Source organism: Pipistrellus kuhlii, unplaced genomic scaffold, assembly GCF_014108245.1.
Source record: "Pipistrellus kuhlii isolate mPipKuh1 unplaced genomic scaffold, mPipKuh1.p scaffold_m20_p_10, whole genome shotgun sequence".
Taxonomy (NCBI): domain Eukaryota; kingdom Metazoa; phylum Chordata; class Mammalia; order Chiroptera; family Vespertilionidae; genus Pipistrellus; species Pipistrellus kuhlii.
Window position 1 is genome coordinate 51,478,671 of NW_023425405.1, and position 24,717 is coordinate 51,503,387.

General features: G+C 36.3%; 1 protein-coding gene across 1 annotated transcript in view; it reads right to left on the reverse strand.

Moving 5' to 3' along the window:
- Nucleotides 1-24,717, reverse strand: part of COG5 (component of oligomeric golgi complex 5) — a 135,033-nt gene that overhangs the window by 49,812 nt on the left and 60,504 nt on the right. Inside the window, exons 7-12 of the mRNA XM_036429725.2 lie at nucleotides 16,055-16,185; nucleotides 10,863-11,028; nucleotides 5,635-5,747; nucleotides 5,307-5,384; nucleotides 2,612-2,693; nucleotides 1,428-1,632 (exon numbers count right to left, since the gene is read on the reverse strand). Coding sequence (XP_036285618.1) covers nucleotides 1,428-1,632; nucleotides 2,612-2,693; nucleotides 5,307-5,384; nucleotides 5,635-5,747; nucleotides 10,863-11,028; nucleotides 16,055-16,185 — 775 coding nt within the window. The remainder of the gene's footprint in view (nucleotides 1-1,427; nucleotides 1,633-2,611; nucleotides 2,694-5,306; nucleotides 5,385-5,634; nucleotides 5,748-10,862; nucleotides 11,029-16,054; nucleotides 16,186-24,717) is intronic.

Sequence of the window (24,717 nt, forward strand, 5' to 3'; positions counted from 1 at the left end):
CTACAGAGAGATCTGCAGATTCCTCTTCTTTGTTTGGGTTTTGGAGGTGCCCAGATGAGGCCCAGCTGTGAAGCAATGCAGGCTGTTGTGGGGCCTTGGGCTTCTTTTGGATGTTCTGGGTCTCTCTGGCTCAGCTGCAGTTTGTGAGGTAAGTTTAGATTTCAAAGGACCAGGCTATTCTTATGCAAAAGCCTCTGTGCACAGCTTGGGTGGGGCAGAGTCTCAGGACAGAGCAAACAGCAATGGCTTCTTGTCAGTCCTGCCCTAATAGGCCCCAGGGTCTCAGTGTCCATCGATAATCACTGCAACACCTCTTAGAGAAACCCCCTCGAGTTCCACCCAGTGTTAGACAGTCCAGTTTCTCCCAATATGAGTCTGGGTCCTTAGAGTCTCGCCCGGAACTGGAGTTTAGAGCAGTCGGGAGCTTTTGTCTCCCTCCCGATTGAGAAAGCCAGCTGTGTCCTCAGTTGTCAGTCCTCTCCGCACACACACCTCCATATCTCTGCCTTTACTTCTTCAGCTCCTCTGAGTCTCAGTGTGCTTTTCTCTTCCCTTCTAGTTGTAGAATTTCTACTCAGCCAGCCTTCCTATGGTTCTGGATGATGTCCATTTTATCTTTTAGTCATACTTTTGAAGTGGTTGTGCTAGGCAGCAAGTTCAGGTGTTTACCTATTTCGCCATCTTGGATTCTCTCCCATAAGTATTTATTTTTAAGTGAAAGAAACAAACATTTAAAATCACCCATGAAAAAAAAACATTTTTCATACAAAGTAGGTGATAACAATCTGTTATCTTTTCACTATAAATATGATTTTAGTGTTTAAAGGTATGCAAATCAATTGATTTGATATGCAAATAAAAAAATAATACTCTTTTTCAATATAGGAGGAAAAGGTGCCTGCTTTAAACTTGAGCATGGATGGAACTGGAGAGCATTATGCTAGGTGAAATAAGCCAGTCAAAGAAAAATTAGTATCACATTATCTCACTCATTTATGAACAACATAACTGATGAACAAAAACAGATCCAGAGACAGAGAAGCATTGACTGTCAAACCTCAGAGAGAAGGTAGGGGAGGGTGGGGGTAAGGAAAAGAGATCAACTAAAAAGCTTGTATGCATGCATATAAGCCTAACCAATGGACACAGACAACAGGGGGGGTGAGGGCATGAGTGGGGACGAGGGGTTGGGAGGGGTAATTGGGGATGAGGACACATATGTAATACCTTAATCAATAAAGAAATTAAAAAAATAAATGAGATGCATGTTGTTTTCCAATGTGGCTCCTAAACTTGAGTAATTTAAGAGATTTTCAGGTTTAATTTTGCATATATTCAATTTTTTCCCTTCCAGAGAACCTATTCCAGCATAAGATTAAGACAAAATATTAACATGCCAACCAATAGGTTTGATTAAACAAACATACTCATAATCTGGCTTTTTTGGTATGAATATGTCTTGTGTATCATCTTCCATGTGTGGTAGGTCAACACAGAGGTCTGTGGTTCCACTTGCATTAAATTTTCCTTGAATATTTTGGCTGTACTGTTGAAGACGCTTCCATAAGTCATTATAAAGACGCAACAGTTTAGGGTATTCTCCTTCAAATGCCTGTTTCAAAAACATAGACGCTGCCAAGCAAAATAATAAATGCAATTAGATAAATGATAAAACAATAAAATATAGCTGGAAGTTTCTTTTGTATATGAAGATGCTGGGACAAAGAGCCTACATTACAGTTCAAATCAAAGGTGTATTCCAATGAGGCCACTTAAAATAATGCTGGTATAATTTTATTAACTAATGTAACCCCAATAAATGCATTTTAAAATGAATAAATAAAATAATGCTACCCTGGCTGACTTGGCTCAGTGATTAGAGCATCAGCCTGTGGACTAAAGGGTCCTGGGTTCAATTCTTAGTCAAGGGCACCTACTTGGTTTGCAGGCTTGATCGCAGGCCCAGGTCAGGGCCCATGTGGGAGACAAACAATTGTTGTGTCCCTCTCATCAATATTTTTCTCTCTCCTCCCCCTATTCCACTCTAAAATTCAATTCAGTTGCCCCCAACTGCCCCCTCTGTGAGCCTGGTCTCCCCACGCAGCCTGCTGTTCAGTTGTTTGGTGGCCCCTCACTAATCTCCCTGCCAGCCTGGCTGCCCCACGAAGCCTGCTGCTCAGTCATTTGGTTGCCTCTCACTAACCCCACTGCTGGCCTGTTCGCTCCCAACTGCCTCCCTTTCAGGTCTGGTCGCCCTATGCAGTCTGTTACTTGGTTGTTTGGTCTCCCCTAACTAAACCCCCTGCTGGCTGGTCACCCCCACGCAGCTTGCTGCTCAGTCATTCGGTTGTCCCTCACTAACCCCCCTGCCAGCCTAGTTGCCCCACGAAGCCTATTCGGTCATCTGTTCAGTAGCAATGGCTTTTATTATTATAGATAGAGGAAAACTTCTTGACATTAAATTTTAAAGTAACTAAACAATTGTGAAATAAATACACATTGTGGAATTGTGTACCTGAAATCTGTATAATTTGGTTAACCCATATTACCCCAATAAATTCAATAAAAAGGGAAAAAATAAATGAATTTGCAAAATAAATAGTATACTTACAATTTGTTGCCTCTTGAAATTGAGAATAAAGTGCTTGAGTAACTGAATTCCAAAATGTGTATAAAATTTCAGACTGTCCATCCTGTGACTCCAAAAAAGAGACTTATTCATTAATTTTTAAAGACTATCATATATAAAAAGAGAGGAATATGCTAATTATCCGTTATGCCCTGAGACATAAGGACCAGGTCACAGATCTGCAGGAGGGTGGGACAGTGAACAACAAGCGGGCTGTGGAGACATACAGGAGGGTCAGGGCAGCAAGGTAAGGGGGGGAGGAGAAAGGAGGTAGGGGGAGCTACCGGAGGGCGGGGCAGTGGGCACAGAACTACAGGAGGGCGGCAGTGACCTACTCAAGCACGGATCTGTGTGCAGGGCTACTAGTAATGGAGAAGATGTAATGTGAAAATGTACTGAAATAAAAATTTCTAAGACAACCATCAAACAATGGAATTATTAAGTAACAAAATAGAACACAGATCATACCTCAAATTTAGGTAAACAATCATCATCCTGCTCTACTTACTACATGTGTGATGTTGGGCAAGTTGCTTACTCATTCTTTTTTAAATACATTTTATTGATTTTTTACAGATAGGAAGAGAGAGGGATAGAGAGTTAGAAACATCAATGAGAGAGAAACATCAACCAGCTGCCTCTTGTACACCCCCTACAGGGGATGTGCCCGAAACCAAGGTACATGCCCTTGATTGGAATCGAACCCGGGACCTTTTAGTCTGCAGACTGACGCTCTATCCACTGAGCCAAACTGGTTTCGGCTGCTTACACATTCTGTGCCCCCTTTCCATCTGTAAAATGGAGAAGATAACAGTACCTGCATTGCAGGACCTTTTGTTGTTATTTTTGTTCTTTCTTTCCTCTTTATTTATTTTCACTGCAGCATTATGATGAAGATTTAAGAAGGCTAAATAAGTTAAGTCTTGGGACAGTTCCTGACATATAATAAGCCCTCAATGAATGTTAGTTATTACAATTATTATAATCAACATTTGATATAAAAAAGGCATCTTCTTTGACCGTATAAAATGATGGACAAAGCATGCTCAGATTAAGAAGAACCATAGGATATAATTCACCAATTACAAAAGAGAACCACCTTAAACATAGATACAATTTGCCGAAACCGGTTTGGCTCAGCGGTAGAGCATCGGTCTGCGGACTGAAAGGTCCCAGGTTCAATACCGGTCAAGGGCATGTACATTGGTTGCGGGCACATCCCCGGTAGGAGGTATGCAAGAGGCAGCTGGTTGATGTTTCTCTCTCATCGACGTTTTTAGCTCTCTATCTCTCTCTCTTCCTCTCTGTAAAAAATCAATTTTAAATATATATATATATATATATATATATATATATATATATATATATATATATGATACAATTTTATTTTGTTTTCTTTAAGTCACTGGAATTACTACTACTTAGCTGAGCACAGTATATTTTTATTCAACTTGGGATATATGTTTTAGAAAGTAACGAAAAAAATATAATAGTTTAAGTATCATTTGTTAAATTAAGACAAAGTACTTTGAGATTGTTAAAACAGAATCACACTTCCAGAAATTTTGCCAAGTACTTTTTTAAAAACTCCAACATCCATTTCTGATAAAAACTTTCAGCAAACTAGGAACAGAAAGGAGCTTTCTCAACTCACTAAAAGGCATTTATGAACAATGGAATGGTAAAATCATGCATAATGGAGAAGACTGAGTGCTTCACCCCTAAAATTATGGAGAAAACAATGATTTCTTTCTGTTCTCACTCATTCTATAAATATTCAATGAACAAGAAAATGGCTTCCAGCTAGTACAACGAATAACAAAAAGACTTCAGTTTGAAAAGGGAAAATGGTCTTTATTTACAGGTGACTTGATCATCTATGCAAATAATTTGAAGGAATCTACAAGAAAGTGACCTGAACTGCTGAAACCAGTTTGGCTCAGTGGATAGGGCGTCAGCCTGTGGACTGAAGGGTCCCAGGTTTGATTCAGGTCAAGGGCATGTATTAATACCTTGGTTGCGGGCACATCCCCAGTAGGGGGTGTGCAGGAGGCAGCAGATTGATGTTTCTCTCTCCCTCTCCCTTCCTCTCTGTAAAAAAAAAATCAATAAAAAAAAAAAAAAAAAAAAAAAACATGTCAAAAGGAATAAATAAAATGTAGAGTCAGGGTCTCCTATGCCCAAAAGGAATTCTTACTGCTCACCTAGCCAGCAGATCCGTGGATGACAGGAGAATGATTTCAGAATTTGTAAAACGAATATAGCAATGTGCTATTTATAAAAAATTAGCAACTGAATGGATCCTACTATCTTTAGTGGTGATTTTATAAGACACTATAATAACCACTAATTAAATCTCTTATTTACCAAAAAGTTTCATCTTATTCTCTAGTAGAACTTTAAAGGACATTTACAGTGAATTATTTACATAAAAATGGGAAATTAGTATATGCATTTTAAAAATGAAAGAGTATTGCTTCTAGAAACTACTCAATAAACAAACCTGTTTTAACAAACATATTGCAAAAAAAATTTGTGGTTGTCAAGAAATATACCTATAGCTATTTGACATGTAACTTCTCTGTAAGATATAAACACAGATAATACTAACTCGTTATCTTCTTGGATTTTTCAATAAAGAGATAAAAATATTTAACTATTATATATTTAAACATACCTTAACTATTTCATCAATGAAACAAATGTGAGAAACAGGATCTCTCTTCTTGGCTAATATTTTTTGTAGATGTTGTACCTAAAAAGGGGAAGAGAGGAAAATGTATACAACTGGGTATTTTCAAAAGAAACAAGTAGGTATGCAAAGTAGGTATCAGAAAAAGCAAGGGAAGGGAAATGGCATTTTGGCAGAGCTTTCCATGCATGATAATTAGCTAATATAGTTATTTTGAATATTCAGAGATTCAAAGAAACATTTCCAAGGTCACATAACTTGAAATAACCAGGAATTAATCCATAATGTTCTTTTCACCCTAAAAAATATTTACCTGTCCACAAACAGTACAAATATGATCCACAAGTTTCTCCATATTGGTCCAGAGGGAAGCACGGAAAGCTGCAGTGTTTCCTGGGGTTGGCATGGTAGATCTTCCGGGTCCCCCTGTTTGTAAGAGTGACAAAGAAATATAAAAAATCTAATTTTCTAACTATCACAACTATATATTCTTATAAAAAGCATACACAACCAGGTATCTCAGCTGGCTGTAGCATCATTCCGATACATCAAGGTTGTAGGTTCGATCCATGGTAAGGACAACATATAAGAATCAACCAATGAATGCATAAATAAGAGAAACAAAGTAATACTCATCATAAAGGATTATAAAAATTGATTTATAATTCATGAGTTCGTACTGAAAAATCATGCTTAACAGGATGGGACTTGCTGTTTAAAGAGGAGCATCAGGTAATAAATGCAGGTGAAATGACAGAACTATGAAAAAACTGCCATTTGAAACTATTAGCAAAGTAATTAATTGAGAGAAAAATTATTGGATACAAAAACATTAGGAGAAATGTTACAGGAAACAGGATATCAAAGTATGTGCCACAATTACTTACTAATTACAAAGAAAAGAGTATTTCTGCAGGAACAATCCGGCATACACCACAGTAACAAAGTGATTTCATTTAGCATCAGCCATTATGAGAAAGACTAACATAATTTTGGTGCTTCCTGACATGATGTAATGGGGAATACACATCACCACCTTACCAGTTTGTTTCCCTGAATGCAATCATTAAGAAACAGTCAGTTAAATCCAGACAAATCCAGATAGTGGGGCTCTCCAAACATGTTAATACCAAAAAAGGCAATGAAGTTGTTTCTGGTTAAAAGAAGAGTTAGACAAGATAACCAATAGAAAAGTATAATGCCTCACTGGTTCAAGTTGTGGCAATATAAATATTTTTTAGAACAACAAGAGAATGTTGAATATAAATTACATATTAAATACTGGTAACATTAGTTATCTGTCAAATTTCTTGAGATTTATATCTAAGAATGTTACTGTATGTATACTACATACACACAGTTATTTGTACAGTTTTAAAATGTTTCAACATAAAAAGAAGGAATTTTAATCTCCAATTTAAAAGTATAAATTTCAGTCCAAACTAAGCTTAAAAAACAAGAGCTCATCAGTGATCGGATAGTTTATCCTACATTTACTGAGGGAAAATAAATAAATAAATAAATAAATAATAATAAAATTAAATTAAAAAACAAGGCTGTGTTTGTAGGCTGCTTTACAAAAACAATAGCTTTTAAACAATTCTGTTTAGAAAAAGAACTACATGTACCTTTAGTAAGGAGATGCTTTGATAATTTCTACTCTGATCATTGAAAAGTAATAAAAAGAGAAACATGTAGAAAAGAGATATTGGCTTAAAAATATAATTCCTGTTTGAAATCTAGGTCTAATTAATTTTTAAAATCATTTGCACTGTTTTGCAAAGAATATTAAGGAAAAATATACAAGGAATAGAGAGATAACACTGAAACAATCTATCTCATGTTATATGTATTTTAAACTTGTAATAGTGAAGAAAGGCTATATAGTATCTTTGTGAAAATGAAAACTACTAATCAAATTCCTGGACTATGTACAACTTGCTTTTATTATAAAGAAATATAGGTTGCATCAACCCATTATTCTCAAAATAAATACCAGCAGAAATACAAGAAGATACTATTTTCTGCTCATATTTATTTTGGAAAAACAAATACAGAAAAACAAGCTCACAGTCACAGGTCTGATTACTTCTAGAGACTTTATTTTTCTTACTTATAACTTAGTATTTACTTATTTATAACTTATGATTTTTATTCTCATAAGCTAAATTCATCTAGTTGAATATACAAATATGATAGAAATAATCAATGAACATAGGATGGCCCTGGGGGGGGGGGGGTGTCTGGGAACCCTCAGGGGTTGTCTGACCGAAGGCTTAGACCCACTCCTGCTTCTGGCTGAGCAGCACTCTCTTCCCCCTCCCCGCCTCCTCCCCCCTCCCCATGGGAGCGCACTGATCACCAGGGATCAGCTCTTGCATTGAGTGTCTACACCCTGGTGGTCACTGTGCGTCATAGTGACTGGTGACCGGTGGTTTTGCCATTTGGTCGATTTGCATATTAGCCTTTTATTATATAGGATTTACATATATAAAACAATATATTTAAAACAATATATAGATAACATAGTCTATTATGTTCTTAGGCTTTAAATATCTTCATACTACATATCTCTTCTGGTAACTTGTTCTTTATGTAATGATTTTGAGTATTATCTATATTGGGAAATTTATTAGCTTAAATATCACATAGTAGTCTACTTAATAAATATACCAGTTTATTCATTTTTCTATTGAAGTAAAGTTGTTTTCACTATTTCACTATTGTTATTTAATACAATAGTGTAATAAAAATTCTTGGCCCAGACTGGGTAGCTCAGTTGGTTAGGGCATCAACCTGATACACAAAGCTTGCAGGTTCAATCCCCAATCAGGGCACATACAAGAATCAACCAATGAATGCATAAATAAGTGGAACAACAAATCAATATTTTTCCCTCTCTCCCCTTCCTATCTAAAATCAATAAATAAAAATAAATTCTTATACATATGTACCAGAGTTTCTCTAGGGTATGAGCTTATAAGAGAAATAATAAAATAATAAGGTATACACATTTAAACCTTAGAGATCAATTTGATACAATTGAATAAAATGGTTGAACCATTTCATTCTCCTACAATTAGAGTACAAGAATTTGTGATCTCATCCAACACTTAGTTCTGTCTTAGATTTCGCCAATCTCATGACTGAGAAATAGTATCTTATTTAATTTGTATTTACCCAATAATTATTTCATCCTCCAAAATGAGACTGAACATCTTTTTACATCTGTCACATCTATTAGATATGTTCTTCTTTAAATTACCTATTCATAGTCTTTATCTGTTTTTCCATTTGAGTTGTTTATCTTATTCTTATTAAATTATAAACTTTTCAGTACCTCATAGGTAACATTTTCCCCTTAAGTTGTATTAATGTTATATTTAATTTGAAAACAGAATAACATATCGACATGATGCCCAACACCCTTGAATGGAATGCTGCATTTCCAAAACACAAGAATATTCTAAAACATAATATTAATATCAGAAACAATATCAAGGAATTAACATTAATATTGCCAATGTAACATTTTAAAAAATAATAGTGATTATTCTTTTTAAAAATAATAAAGAAGCCAAGACCAGTTTGGCTCAGTGGATTGAGCATTGCCTGCGGACTGAAAGGTCCGGGGTTCGATTTCGGTCAAGGGCATGTACCTTGGTTGTGGGCACATCCCCAGTGGGGGTGGTGCAAAAGGCAGCTGATCGATGATTCTCTCTCATCAATGTTTCTGACTCTCTGTCCCTCTCTCTTCCTCTCTGTAAAGAATCAATAAAATATATATTTTTTAAAAAATAAAATAAAATAAAAATAATAAAGAATTGATGCTTAAGGTTTCTACATTAAATCACAATACTCACTATTTAACAGAAGATAATAAGGGTTTAAAACTCTCTATTTTTTTAACAAAAGGGCGTACATTAGGATTGACAGTATGTGAATAACTGCTTTTATTTCCTCTCTTATTTTTTTACAACACAATAGGAATGAGATTAAACTGCTCCTGAAAATTTAAACATTAGATCAAACTTTCTGAGAATAATTGCTGGAGAAAAAATGAGTGAAATCTTCTAAGGCAATTTCTGTTCAAAGCTCTCCTAAAATAGTCTTAATACAGATCTATTCAGAGGCTAGCACTAACCTTTAAAAACCCACTTAAGATATAAAATTGTTTCTCTTTGTATCTAGTGTAATTATTTATGAGGTTATGTTTATAACAAATATAAAAATAAAAATGGCTGCCAATAACAATATTTTACCGTTAGCCATATTTCAAGACTTCTGTTATTAATTTTACATGTTATTCTTTAGGACAACCCTAATAGCTTCTTCAATAGAAATAGAAAAATTGGAGAGTACATTTAGACATCATTTTGGGGAACTTTTCTGTAGTCTGAGGAAATGGAATTGTAAAGGTGAAGAAACAGAGTCAAGATAGATTTGTTTGCTGAAACCGGTTTGGCTCAGCGGTAGAGCGTCATTCTGCGGACTGAAAGGTCCCAGGTTCAATTCCAGTCAGGGGCATGTACGTTGGTTGCGGGCACATCCCCGGTAGGGGGTGTACAAGAGGCAGCTGGTTGATGTTTCTCTCTCATCGACGTTTCTAGCTCTCTATCTCTCTCCCTTCCTCTCTGTAAAAAAAAATCAATAAAATATATTTTTTTTAAAAGAAAAAAGAAAAAAGATAGATTTGTTTGATGGTCATTAAGCAGAAGATACACTAGCATGATTATATGTGATGGAAAAGACGTGCAAAAGGAAAAACTGATAAAGTGGCAAAGAGAAGAGATCATTCAAAGCCCTTGAATGATGGGATCTAATGCAAAAGTGGAGTACTTGGTCTTTGCTAGGAGCAGACAGCTCATCCATATTAATAGGAGAGAAGAAGGAATATAAGGAGGAAAACGCAGAGTTGGGGTTACTTAGGTCAGTGAGAGGTACACATAACATGCCTCTCCTATCTATGAAGTGTGTTATATAGATGAATGTCATTATCAGGGGCAATGCAGTGCTAGTCCTCTCCACCCTGAGTCTCCCTAATTTTAGTTTTCTTTAGATTCTGTTTAGTTGTAATATTCCCAAAAGTTGTTTGTTTGTTTTTAAATCAGTTTCTAGCTTCACCATTATTGTTCCTGAATACCAGAATTATCATAAGAAAAAGCCCCAAAAGCTAAGGTAGAAATGGCATTTCCTTAAAAGACTATTTTGTGTCTCAATAAGAAAGAAGTACATGTGAGGATAGGGATTTTAGAGAAAAAAATATGTTCCTTTTTTGTTCTTGCATCTGCTTCCTCTGAACTAAATGAAGTAACAGTTTTTAGATTTTTATCTAGAAGTTTTGAATATACCAATTGGCCAGTTCAACTCAAAACTGATTACACAAAAATGTTATAAATAAATTCTGAAACATAATTTCTCTCATTTTCTACTAAAAAATGAGTCATTAAATTACTTTGAAACTTGAGTATTCCATATACTATTCAAAGGACTTCTTGGTTATAAATAAGTAAAGAAGTTAAATATAAACCAAATCCTTACCTCTCGCAGCTGACTGGGAAGGCTGAGTCAAAACTTTGATGTCTAATGCACTATTGATACTCTCTTCTATAGAGGCACAATATCCATCCACAGCACTGGTAATGGTATTCTTCAAAGTTCCAAGATTATGGAAAACCTGAAGAGCTGTTCCGACTTGGGTTGGATTCTTTTAAAAGGTGGGGGGTGGGGAGAGTGGAAATGGATATATATATATATATATATATATATATATATATATATGTATAAAAAGAGACAAAAAAAGATACAAATCTACAACTTTTAGAGGTATGTGAGCAGTTACTACAATATTTTCCAATTATCAAAGACAAGCAAAAGACAATGCATTTGGAACAAATATTATTTTTAGTTATTATTTATTTCATAAAAGACAAAGTTAAATATTCTTTATATTAGGTCAACCCTTTTGCTTTTCCTCCTCCTTTAAAGGATAAGATCAGAAATTTGTTATATTATTAGATCATATTTAAAATTTACCATCAACCTCTATGCAGAGAGCCATCTGAAAGTAACAATTCATCATGTTACACCTGACATTAAAACATCTCCAGATACACCAAGTTTTGCACATGGGAAATATTCTCTGACAATTATAATAGATCTCAAAGCAAACAGACTAAACACATTTGAAAAATACCATGCTAGAAAGAGATATACTTCTACTGCAAAGGCAGCAATGTTTCAGGACAATATCTTCTCTTTTCGTGAGGCAGTCAATATTTCAAGAATAATTTTTCTACAAATTTTCACTGTGACCTTCAACAAATCATTTAACCTTACAGGAAATTACCCAGCTTCATAAATTGTAATATAAAATGCAATGAAGACCATGTAATAAGAAGAGAAAGGATAATTTCATCAGTAGATCAAGACAGACTTCTGCTTCAAAAGCATTTCAGAAGATGGCACAACTTTATTTATTAAACTAAAATCATTTCACCTGCTTTGGAAATAAATATGATGTAATTTTTTCTTTCTCTTTCAATGCCGTGGTAACATTACAGAGAGGAAAATAAAATCCCACAAGAACATGCTCAGAAAAGAAGCAAAGTTGTTTAAGAACCCTAAAAAAGCTTGCCAAAACAGGAACACTGTAACCAAAGCAACAGCTGGCACTGAGCTAATGGAACAGATATATCCGCAGACTACTGTAAAGATTGGTCCAAGAAACAGCAAGCAACATTCCAGCATTTACTAGGCTATAGGCTAAAATGAAATTACCTTCGTGAGCACAGATACAGCATTAAGTCAAAAGTTTGGCAGGATTTTAAAGAGCTTAACATCACTGAAATTAGAAATGCAGAGATAGAATTTGACTTAATTGGAAATAAAATGCAAAAATTACATAAATGTACAAGACCAGGATTCCACTGTGGATGGTATATTAAAAGTCTGAAACCTGACTTGGATGGCTCAGTTGGCTGGAGCATCGTCCATGCACCAAAAGATCACAGGTTTGATTCCCAGTCAGGGCACATTCCTGGGGCGTGGGTTCAGTTTCAGGTCAGGGTGTATGCAGGAGGCAACTGATAGATGTTTCTCTTTCACATTCATGTTGCTCTCTTCCCCCCCCCCCCCCACTCCTTTCTCTAAAATCAAAAAGAAAACAAAAATATATTCTTGGATGAGGATTAAAAAAGAATACTGAAAGGATTGTATAATCCTTGTATCACAAAAACTAACAATCACATTTTACTTTTTTTTCCCTAAAAAAAATATCTCTTCAGCAGTTAAATTACTTTTCTTTAGGTTCCATATATCAGAAAAGAAATACATGCTCAGGAAAGGAAAATGACAAATATATAATATAAATTTTGCTGATGCTATTTGGCTATTATACTCCATGCAACATTCCACAAAATGACTTGGTGTACAAAGTCTGAGTAGTTGATTCCAACTGATTTTAACTGGAAAGAACAGCAAAGATTAAGAAACTTTACTTTGAAAACTATGTATTTATTACTTCCAAAACAAAATATTACAATATTTCCTAAAAGTTTGCTGCCACTTCATATTCAATTAAAACAAACAATAAGGAACTCTAGAGTCAAATAAAACAGATTGGGACATGGGGAAGGAGAGGCAGAAATTATCAATAGGTCCCCCACTTGGCTTCCCCCAAGACAGAGGTGTTAGTGAGAAAGATGCAAAGTACTAAGCAAAAATTCAAAGAACAGTTATCTCTCACTATTTAGATAATCCTTACTGCTAAAAAGAAAGGAAAAGAAGGCGTAGGAAGGAAACAGATCTTTAACAAAAAGCAGATTAATTCTTTAAAACACTCTCAATAGAATACCTATTAAATAAAATTGGGTTGATTTTCAGGTGAATTTTAAGAATAAAAAGCACAGTCCCTAATGATGCACAATAACTAAGAAAGTTTAAAATCCAAACATTTTACTTATAAAGAGTGGTATTAATAAACTCATAACACCTTATATATAACAGGCATACATCGGAACAAAATACTTAAGGCTATTTATAATATTTGTGTGCATACATCACAACATGATACATACAGGAGAGGCCTAAAACACTGAAAACTTAATGGAGCTGCATGGGAGATAACATGTAAAGGAAGAAAAAATCACATTAAATAATGTAATTTAAAATCAAGAATTATATTAGCTACCTTGGTTTCGATTCAGAGCTTACCAGTGGCTTTTCTGAATCAGGAACATGAAGCTATTAATGCTTGATATGTACTTTCTCAGCTAACCTAATGTGATTATTTCAGAACCTGTTAACAATCAGCAGTCAACAGTACATAACCCAAATGAAATTAAGAGACTAAGCAGGATATTTAATAGCATAATATGATCTTATCAACCAAAAATCAGCTTTGTTCTAGCTCATTTTAAAGAGAAGCAGAAAAAAAATGAAGAGCTATAGTAAGGCTAGGAGAAAAGAAGAGAAAAAAGGAAGAAGAGGATAAAATAAGAAAGTGAAAATGGTTTGGAAGAAGGGTCTACAGAAAAGAAGTGATAACACAGAGAGATCCTAAGAAAAAGAAGAGAGCGAAGGAATAATCAATATTGGAGGAAGGGATTTTATTAATTTCCAAATATCTTTTTTTTTAAATCCTCACCTGAGGATATGGTGGTTTTTTCCAATTGATTTTTAGAGAGAGTATGGGGGCTGGGGGTGGAGAGACAGGGAGGGAGGGAGAGAGAGAGAGAGGGAGAGAAATTGATGTGAGAGAAAAACATCAATTGGTTGCCTCCCGTACTTGTCCACACTGGGGATTGAACCTGAAACCTAAGTACGTGCCCTTACCTGAAATCGAACCCTCAACCTTTAGTTGTATGGAATCTCATCATCTTACCTAATAAAAGAGTAATATGCTAATTGACCTTACCTTCGCTATGCCCACAGCCAATGAGGGGTGCTATGCAAATTAACCCAGCAAAGATGGCAGCCCCCACACGTTGCCCCGCCCCCATCGCTGAGGGACCAGGGCAGGGCGGCCTGGGGCAGGACAGCACCCACCCTGTGCCACCCCACCGCTCCCATCGCTGAGGAACCTGGGCAGCACCCCGATAGAGGACGGTGGCAAGGGGCCAGGCAGCGCCCACACCATGTGGCCTCCGATGCCGCCGGGAGCCAAGCCCCGACCCTGAAAGAAGGCGGAAGGCAGGCCAGAGCCAAGGCCGGTCCCGGTGCCGGCAGCCAGGTGAAGGAAGGTCTATTGCACAATTCCTCGTGCAAGGGGCCTCTGGTGTTGGGTAATATTAGGTAATATTTCAAGGACACCAAAATGTGTTCAATAATAAAATGAAATGTATAAGACAACAAAACTAATCATGAAACATTAAGAGTCAAGCCCCAAATCTTAATCTTAAAAAAAAAAAATTTTATTTATTTATTTATTTATTTATTTATTTATTTATTTATTTTTTACAGAGAGGAAGGAAGGGAGATAGAGGGCCAGAAACATCAATGAGAGAGAAATATCAATCAGCTGCCTCTTGCAACTCCCCCCTGGGGATGTGCCCACCACAACCAAGGTACATGCCCTTGACTGGAACCAAACCTGGGACCCTTGAGTCTGCAGGCCGACGCTCTAGCCACTGAGCCAAACCAGTTAGGGCCCCAATCTTAATCTTTTAATATAAAAGTTTAAGTTAAATATATACACATGGCTTATTTTTAAAATTCTAGTCATTCAGTGCTTTACAAAAAATATTATGGCAAGAATAACTAGTTAATCCCCTTTTGTTTCTTATTACTAAAAACCTAATTTTCTTCAGGGGTGAAAACGTGCACTGCCCCAAGCAATGGCTCATGAATAGCCTAAGCCAATGTTGACAATTCTGTACATCTTTGCTACATGCTTGCTTTCACAATGCTCCTGACAACTGGGGTGACACTATGACCCATATATGGCCAATAAGACATAAGGACAGTCTGTTGACAATTTTAGAAAAGGATTTTGTAACTGCCTTTTGGCTGGCCGTTGGCACAGCCCCATCTCCACACCTTGAATATGAACGTAGTATCTATGGGTGTGACAGTTATCTTGTGACTATGACATGACAAGTTAGGAGGACACTCAAGATGGCAGAGTGGAAAGAAAGACGTGGATCCTTGTTGCATAGCTGGAAGAATGTTGCCACCATCCACATCTAAATATCTACTTGGTTAAGCCACTATTATTCTAGCTTCTTGCTACAACACTAGCAGTCTCATCCAGCACCAAACTGATTGAAATAAAATATATAAAAATTCATGAGTCCATAATACTTTTAAAAAATGAAAGAAAAACAAAAAGAAGAAATAATGCCTCATTTGCTACTACTGGTTGTGACTATTATATCAACTCATTACTCTGTAAATTGATAATTAAAGTGCGAAATTTATTTACTTATATTCCTTCTCTTCCCTTCCTGCCCCCGGGTCGAACTCCTGATCTAGGGGGACAATTTGCATAGTATACTTTTATTATATAGGATTACATACATTTGATGTTACAAATCTTAGAGAATCTATTTTTAGAGTTAAATAATTATACTAAATAACTTCTCCTGTACTTACTTTATGTCCTATTCCCCAATTCAAATTATAGTTCTTCGGTGATAAAATGAAAACACATTACTTTTGTAATCTCAAAGTTAAATGTTAATCTGTATTACAACATATTTTCCACATTAAGAAGGCGATAGATATTTTATTACCTGAGTCTCCACACCCTGCTCCAGGAGGCGCTTAGCTTGATTTTCCACTTCAAGTCGGGCTCTTGCAATAAAAAGTAGATCATTTTCTATTACTTCAATTCCAGAAAGATCTATTCCTTGAGAAAGATAATCTATTTAAAAAAACACAAACATTTAAATATTTCAATGTCAGATACCTATCAAGATATCAAGGCTTCATGTCTAACTGTTCTAAGTACTATGAATTTGTTGCTGCATACTACTCCATTTCAAAATCTGTATTCTAGAAAACATGTATTTTTAAAATTACCCAAACCTTTTCTACTCAATAAATAACTTTATTCCAGAGCCAAAGGTTCCAAATAAGAGTTAGTAAAGCAAGACTAGAAATTACGATTATCATAAATTCAAAGTAATGTGAACAGATTATATAAAAAGTAGTGTCAAATTTATTTTTATGCAAATAATAACCTGATTATCTTAAATTTTTTTCAATTTACAAGCCTGCTTTTTAAAAGTACTCTATAATAAGGTAGCATTTGAAATAAACGTCCAACATTTGGAGAATGATTAATAAATTATGAAAAAACTTAACATGCTTCCAATTTACAAGATTTGTGTAGTTCTAATAGTTACTTATACTAAAAAATTTTCATGATATTACTGAGTGAAAAAAATTACAAAGAGAGCTTAATGCTATAAAATTTTATAGTTTATAGTCATATAAACTTTATTTATAATATATACAAAGCAAGAAGTGTAAAAATATATATACCAAAATGTTCATAAAAATTGTCTCTGCATAGAGTTTGAAATTTTTATTATTAAATTTTTTGGCTTAATCTTAGACATATGTAACATAACTAAAATGCTACAAATAAAGGTCAAGATTTCATTAAGTATCTTAGACACCATTCTAAAATTCTTATTTTCTATTTTATTAAGATAAATTATTTATAACAAAATTAACTTAGATGACTTTGTTTTCTAGGTACTCAATAAAATATCAAATGTGTTTTTCACTGCATTCTCTTAATCAGAATTTTTAAATTTTAATTCTTATTAAAATAATCCCTAACTCTTACATATTATAATCCAATCTTATTTGAACTGGGTCACAACTACTACCTACATTAAAGCATCCAGTATGATACAAATGGCTTAGCAGCACTTGAATGTCTGCTAATTGAAGTCCTTAAAGTTAGTTTTACCCAAGAGGACAAAAGGAAATGCCATAGTGGTTATTGTTAACTGTACTTTAACCATGACAATTTTTTTTAAATGTATATATCTAAAGGGACATGTGCCTTACCATGGTGAAAAGAAAATACCTATAAATCATTTGGGTTCATAATTTACTTGATCATAGTTAAATGATATAGTTTCATTTGGCCTCATTTAAAAAATCTATATAGTGCCAATAATTTACAAATCATGCCCTATACAGGCACTAAATACTGAATGTCAACTGTTATTGAAAAATAAAATTTTAAAAACTTTTAAATAAAAGTTATGCTCTTATCATCAGAATCAAATTAATGAATGTCAAAATATTTTATATACATATCTACTAAGTAAATGTGGGGTGATTATAATCCATGGGATATTTTTTAAATCTGATATTTAAAATTTTATTTTTCAGATAATTTTGAGAAAATTCTATTTGAACACAGAGTGGTAATGATCACTGAGGAAATGCTATGCCTACCCTGAAAGCACTTACTAGAACACATAGAACCAATCTGGACATACAGTCTATAGAAAATACTATTTTTCTTTGAAGCTGGTTATAAACTTGTTTCTTTTCTATTTGTTTCCCATAGAAGAAAAGTAGCACAATTAAATAAAAAAAGTAAAAAAGAAAAAGAAAGAAAAGCACCATGACTAAGAGATAGGGCTGTCCTATTCCCCAATTCAAATTATAGTTTTTTTTTTCTAACTTTACCTCTACCACATGTTTCTGAATGTAAAAGTCTTGCAATCTTTGGTACCAGTTACTTTATTTGAAAATTAAAGATCTATAATACTTAAATCCTAAGATATTTTCCAGTTATAAATTTATAGAGATAAGTAAAGCCAAAAGTTGCTTTATTCTTATGAATGCTGACCTATAACTCTAAAGACAGTTTAAATCATTCATTCAACCCATTTATTGAGTATCAATCATTTATAAATCACAAATACACATAAATAAATAGGACATAAATCTGACCACAAGTAGAAAATCTAAAATAGAAAGAAAAAGCACAAAGTTAACTTTGAAACATACATTGAAAAATACAGTAAAATGTATATTATAATATTTCAGGTGCTATGGGAACAAAAAGAAAAAGTAAATGCTATTAATGTCTTCACAGGGTCTACAATCCAACAGGGGAGAAACAAATATAAATGATTAATCCCAATACTTTTTAAAAATAAAAATGGCACGTATCACATGATCTAACAACCACTTCCCTCTCCCACTTCCTTTCCCTTGCTTATCAACACTATATTTTTAATCATTCGCTTTAAGAAATAACCTAAAGACAAGCTAGATTTAGAATACCAAGGGTTCTGGAGGCGGGGGGGCGGGGGGGGGGCGTCATATTATTTTCCTTATTGATTATCCCACAAACCTGCTTTTCAATAAAAAAGATTTTTTAAAAAATGGGAGGGGGGTGAGCAAGAGGAAAAAAAAAAATGTAGCAACACCACCTCACCCTCCTAAGGGGAATGGAGGGATCATTCTCAAGTTTCCCCTCCTGTTTATCTGTGCATACAATCACTATCAGTGTTCAAGGTTTTTTACATTTGCTCTTGCTCTCTGTGAAACATATCTAGGGACTAGAGCCAATAAGTTCAGATGATAACGGTGATCCCAATTAACAAAACTATACTTTTTTAATATCTGGCACGTGGAAGGTATTAAATTACTAGGCACAAAATGTGTATTCTATATTTTAATGTATAAATCTATTACTTATGGTACTTAAAACAAACTTGCTAGAAATATTTTTTAAAAATTATGAACAAATTCACCTAACCAGCAAAGCAGAATTTAGATCCAGGGTTGTCTACCTTCAATCTTTTCAGTAGATCATCCCAGACCAATCCTATAAGCCTCAGAAAGACACAGGACCAATTTTTAGAAAAATATATATAACAAAAGGTTACTCATATTAAGTTTAAGGCATGCAATTCTTTAGGGACACATACAAAGCATTATTCACAATAGCCAAGAGATGGAATCAACCCAAATGTCCACTGACAGATGAATAGATAAGGAAAATGTGGTGTGTTCATAGAATAGAATATTATTCAGTCGTAAAAAAAGGAAATCCTATCACATGTTATAATGTGGAGGTAACTTGAAGACGTTATGCTAAGTGAAATAAGCCTGTCACAAAATGACAAATACTGTATAATTTCACTTATATAAGGTATCTAAAGTAGTCAAACTCATAAAAACACACAGTGGTTGCCAGGCACTGAAGAAGATAAACAAGAAGATGTTGTTCATTTGAGGACAGAGTTTCAGTTTTGTACAATGCTGTAAATACAGAGAACACTATGAAACTATAAACTTAAAAATGGATAAGATCGTAACTGTTATGTTTTTACCTCAACTTAAAAAAAAGTGCTGAAGAGAATATGGAAAAACTGGAATCCTTGCACATTGCTGCTGGAACTATAAAATGGGGCAGCATCTGTGGAAAACAGTTTGACAGTTCCTCAAAAGATTAAACATAGAATGACCATGTGATCCACCAAATTTTAAGCTCGTATATACCCAAAAGATTTGAAAGCAGTAACCTGAACAGATATTTGTATACTGATGTTCATAGTAGCATTACTCACAATAAAGGAGGGAAGCAACACATGTGTTTATCAAGATTAATGGAGAAAGAAACTGTGGTTTAAATGTATAATGGCCTCTTATTCAGCCTTCAAAAGGAAATTCTGACATATGCTTCAAGGTGGAAGAACCATGAAGACACTATACTAAGTTAAATAAGCCAGTCACAAAAGGACAAGTACTGTATCATTCCACACATATTCAGTACCTGGGGTAGACAAACTAATAGAGACAAAGAGAAGTGGTGGTTTCCACTGAGTGGGGGAGGAATGAGCAGGGAGAATTGACAGTGCTGAATGGGTACAGAGTTTCAGGTTGAGGAGAGGAAGAGTGATGGTGGTAATGGTTGAACAACTATGTAAAGGAACTTAATGCCATAAGTGCTATACATTTAAAAATGGTTAAACTGGCAAATTTTGTATGTAAATCTTCACACATACACAATACCATTCTTACCTTTGTGTGTGGGGGGTGTGTGTGTGTGTGTGTGTGTGTGTGTGTGTGTGAGAAAGTGGCTTATTTGAGAAATGCAAGAACAATGAATAAGTGAGCAAAATCAAGATAAGGACTTAAGAAAGGATACTGTATCAAGCCAGCTCCATTGTAGGTGACTAGAACTGAATTTCCTAGAGACTTAGGGAAACAGCGCAGAGCCCATACCTGAGTTATCCCACCAAGAAGCAAGGGAGTTGGGGTATGTATATCCCAATACCTGTCAGTCATTGGTGAGGACTGCTCCCTGGCACTTGTGTCCCACTGCTCAAAGGGACAGTGGTCTTCCATGGCTAAAGTCAGTTAATGGAAGGCCTAGCTGGGAATGGGTGCTGGGTACTGGCAATGTCTGCTACAGAAATCAGCCTGCAGTGCTCCAGAAGGAAAGTCAGTAAAAGGGGCATATAAAACCTGTGGGAACATGATAGTAGTAAATGACATCTGAGAGGAAGAGAGGGACCCATATTTTTCTATTTTAAAGTTAATATTAGTATTAAACTTGTATTTCTTAAGTTTTTAAATATTGTTTATTTTTGTTTGCAAGGGATGTTGGATGAGGGTATAATGAAAATGGGTTGTACTTGACCAGAATCTGAAAAACTGGGCATAAGAGAAAGTACTATGCCAAAATGATATTTTAAAAATAAGATAGGCTGGAGAAAATGAGGAGAAGACAAGAAGAGAACGAAGAGGAAGAGAGCCAGTATCCAAGTTTGGTAAAGTGAACTGCAAAGGGAGATGTTATGGACAAGGGACAAGGAAAGAGGCCAGTCAATGATTCTCCCTCATCATTGATGTTTATCTCTCTCCCTTTCCCTTCTTCTCTGAAACCAATAAAAAAAAAGTATCTCAAATTTAAAATATCCAAAAGTAATTATTTTCCTGCATACACCTTCTCATCCCTCAGTATTGTTCATAGTAGTAAACAGTACCATATATGTATTGATTTGTCAAACTACATCATAAAATGTTTTTATAATCTCCTAGAGAACAGAAACTTGGCAATTTTATCACTAATGCTTAGTGCAATATCTAGGACATAGGAGCACATCTATAAATACTTGTTTGAAATAATTACCAGAAGATTAAATCTGTCTTAATTCTAACCTTTTCTGCAGAAATCAATAAGAGAATTAAAACTTCTAACAGTTATAAGACAGTTGAGTTTTAGTCCCTCCTGGTGAAGACAGAAAAAAAAAAAAAAAGCAAAGAAGAGTATGTATATGCGTGTACTCAGCATGGAGCAGAAAGAAAAAAAAGTGTAGAAAGATAGGGAAGAAAACAGTAGTTTTCTTTATCAATCACACACACACACACACAAAGCAAATTTATTTGTGGCCATTTTCATGATAGACTAGTGACCTGGTGCACGGACTCATGCCCAGTGAAAGGAAATTAATTAGAAGGTGGCTGGTGGCGTAGGTCTGGGCAAGATGGGCTGGGCACACCCTGGAGCATCCTGTGGCCCCTCCCTGGCTGACGGCACCTGGGGTGGTGCTGTGGGAGGGATCCCTCCAGCAGGTGGGGTCCACTGGCCTGGCCTGCTGGAATTGGGCCAAGACTGGCTTTCCAACATCCCCCAAGGGGGCCCGGAGGGTGAGAGGGAGCTCTACAAAGTTGCTGTCGTACAGGGTGTGGAACACAAATGCAAGTGTGCAGTAAACCAGATTCAGGGCTGACAGAGCCCCAGCAACAACGTAACCCATGGCCAAAGGTGGAATCGTGCAGCCCCATGAGGAATTGGGCTCCCTCCTCTCTGATTCCACGGTGAGTCATCCGAGAACCGCCACTGCCAAGGCACTACAGTTCAGCAGCTCCTGAGTTCAGCATCTGCCCCCTGTGGTCAGTGCATGTCATAGCTACCATAAGACAAACACTTAGCGTATTAGATTTTTATATCTATATCTATATCTATATCTATATCTATATCTATATCTATATCTATATCTATATCTATACCTTTACCTATACCTATAACTATACCTGTACTAGATGCCTGGTGCACGAAATTCATGCATGGGGGAGGAGGGTGTCCCTCAGCCCAGCCTGCACCCTCTCTAATCTGGGAACCCTCAAGGGATATTGGACTGCCCGTTTAGGCCCGATTCCAGTGGGATCTGGCCTAATCAGGCAGTCGGACATCCCTCTCACAATACAGATCTGCTGGTTCCAAACTGCTCTCCTGCCTGTCTTCCTGATTGCCCCTAACCACTTCTGCCTGCCAGCCTGATCACCCCCTCACCACTCCCCTGCCAGTCTGATTGATGCCTAACTGCTCCCTGCCAGCCTGTTTGCCCCTAACTTCTCTTCCCTGAATGCCTGATCTCTATCAACTGCCCTCCCTTGCTGGCCTGATTGCCCATAACTGCCCTCCCCTGCAAGCCATCTTCTGGTGGCCATCTTGTGTCCACATGGGGGAAGCCATCTTGTGTTTTGGAGTGGTGGTCAATTTGCATATTATTCTTTTATTAGATGGGATAGAGGCCTGGTGCACAGGTGAGGGCCAGCTGGTTTGCCCTGAAGAGTGTCCCGGATCAGGGTGGGGATACCCTTGGTGTGTGGGGCAGCCTGGGCGAGGGGCCTGTGGTGGTTTGCAGGCCAGCCAAGCCCCCTGGAGACCCAAGCAGAGACCCTGGTATCTGGGATTTATTTATCTTCTATAATTGAAACTTTGTAGCCTTGAGTGGAGGCCTGGGCTAGCCAGGATGTGCAGAAAGCTTGGCTTCCTCCACTGCCGGGGAAACACAACCCTCCTGCTTGCTCTGTGGCCACAGCCATCTTGGTTGGGTTAATTTGCATACTTGCTCCTGATTGGCTGCTTGGTGTGGCTTGTGGGTGTAGATGAACGATGGTTAATTTGCATATTATTCTTTTATTAGATAGGATATATAATAGAGAAATGTGCTAATTAACCAAGACACTGTAATGGGTTGACCGGACAGGAGATTACACACTCAGCATTGGGGGCGAGGTGGCAGGGGCCTCTACGCACCTGTGCTGGGGGTGCTACAGGACGGAGGGACTGAGGCAGGGCCGGGCCAGTGACTCGAGGGTGGGAGGCGCCACGCAATTTCAAATCGTGTGCTGGGCTTCTAGTCTATAATAATAAGAGTGTAATATGCTAATTAGATCAGATATCCTTCCAGATGACCTTTGGGGCCGGGAGGGAAGCCCGAGTCCCGAGTACCAGAGGGAAGGCAGTGCCGGTAGCTGAGGGAAGAAAGGCCACTCTTGCATGAATTTCCTGCACCGGGCCTCTAGTATATAGATAAGCCTAGAACTGCTTCAACAAGATTATAGTCTTACAACACACAATTAGAGAGAAGAGTCACCATGCAAACACTTCATACAAAGCAGATTCTGAGAAGCAGAAGAGAAAACTCAGGGTTTTGCCATTAAAGAGAAAACATTTACCAATAGGGAATTAAAGAGTGCCAAAATGTTTCCTCGTTTTCTTCTCTCTTCTCTAAATTTAGAGCAACCATCTATTTCGCAATTTTTCCTGGTCTGTCCTGATGATCTTCAACTGACCAAGTGAATGGATGTTAGGTAGTTACTTGCTGGTAAAATGAGTATTGCCACTCAACACACCTATTTTCCAGCACCAAACTGTTTTTCTCACAGTTCTAAGTGACAGCTTATAAGAAATTCAATGCATCCCTTCATTTTAGTACCATTCTTTATCCCATCTTCAAGAGCCTGTGATGCTTCCAGCTCTGAACCTTTCCAGAATTTCATGGGGTGACATGCTTCATCTTGGCCTCTCCCTTTGCAGGTATTTCTGTTTCCACTGTCTATTCCTTAATAAACCAATTATCCCTCATTGATCTGCTTTCCATATTCCAAAATTCTGCTAATTTCTCTTCTGCTATATCTCTTTTGCAATCTTTGTCACTGTGGATTTATACCTTTTTATGTTTTTGCTGTCATTTTACTGAATTTCAAGCAGGTGCAGAAATAAAGGAGTGCATTCAATCCACTATATCTAACCAGTAATCCAGAGCTTACATTTTGTTCAAACTAAAATACATGACCCCCAACCCTAAATGCCTGCACCTTGCCAATTTCTAAACATCCCAATAAAATCCTCTCTCTAGTGCTAACTACACCCATAACATCTCTCATACTCTCCCAAACTGTAAATAATTTATCTTTCTCCTGAATTTTCACAGCATGTTGCTTGTATTTCTTCTGGCATTTACTTAGACCATATGTGCTATATTTTAATGACTAATGTTCAAAAATCTCCTGCACTGCCCAAAGTTATTCACTTCACTAAAAACACTTTAAATTCTATCAATCAAGGATTTATTTAGTAAAATTAGTGAACTTTAGAAATACAAAAATACTCCTC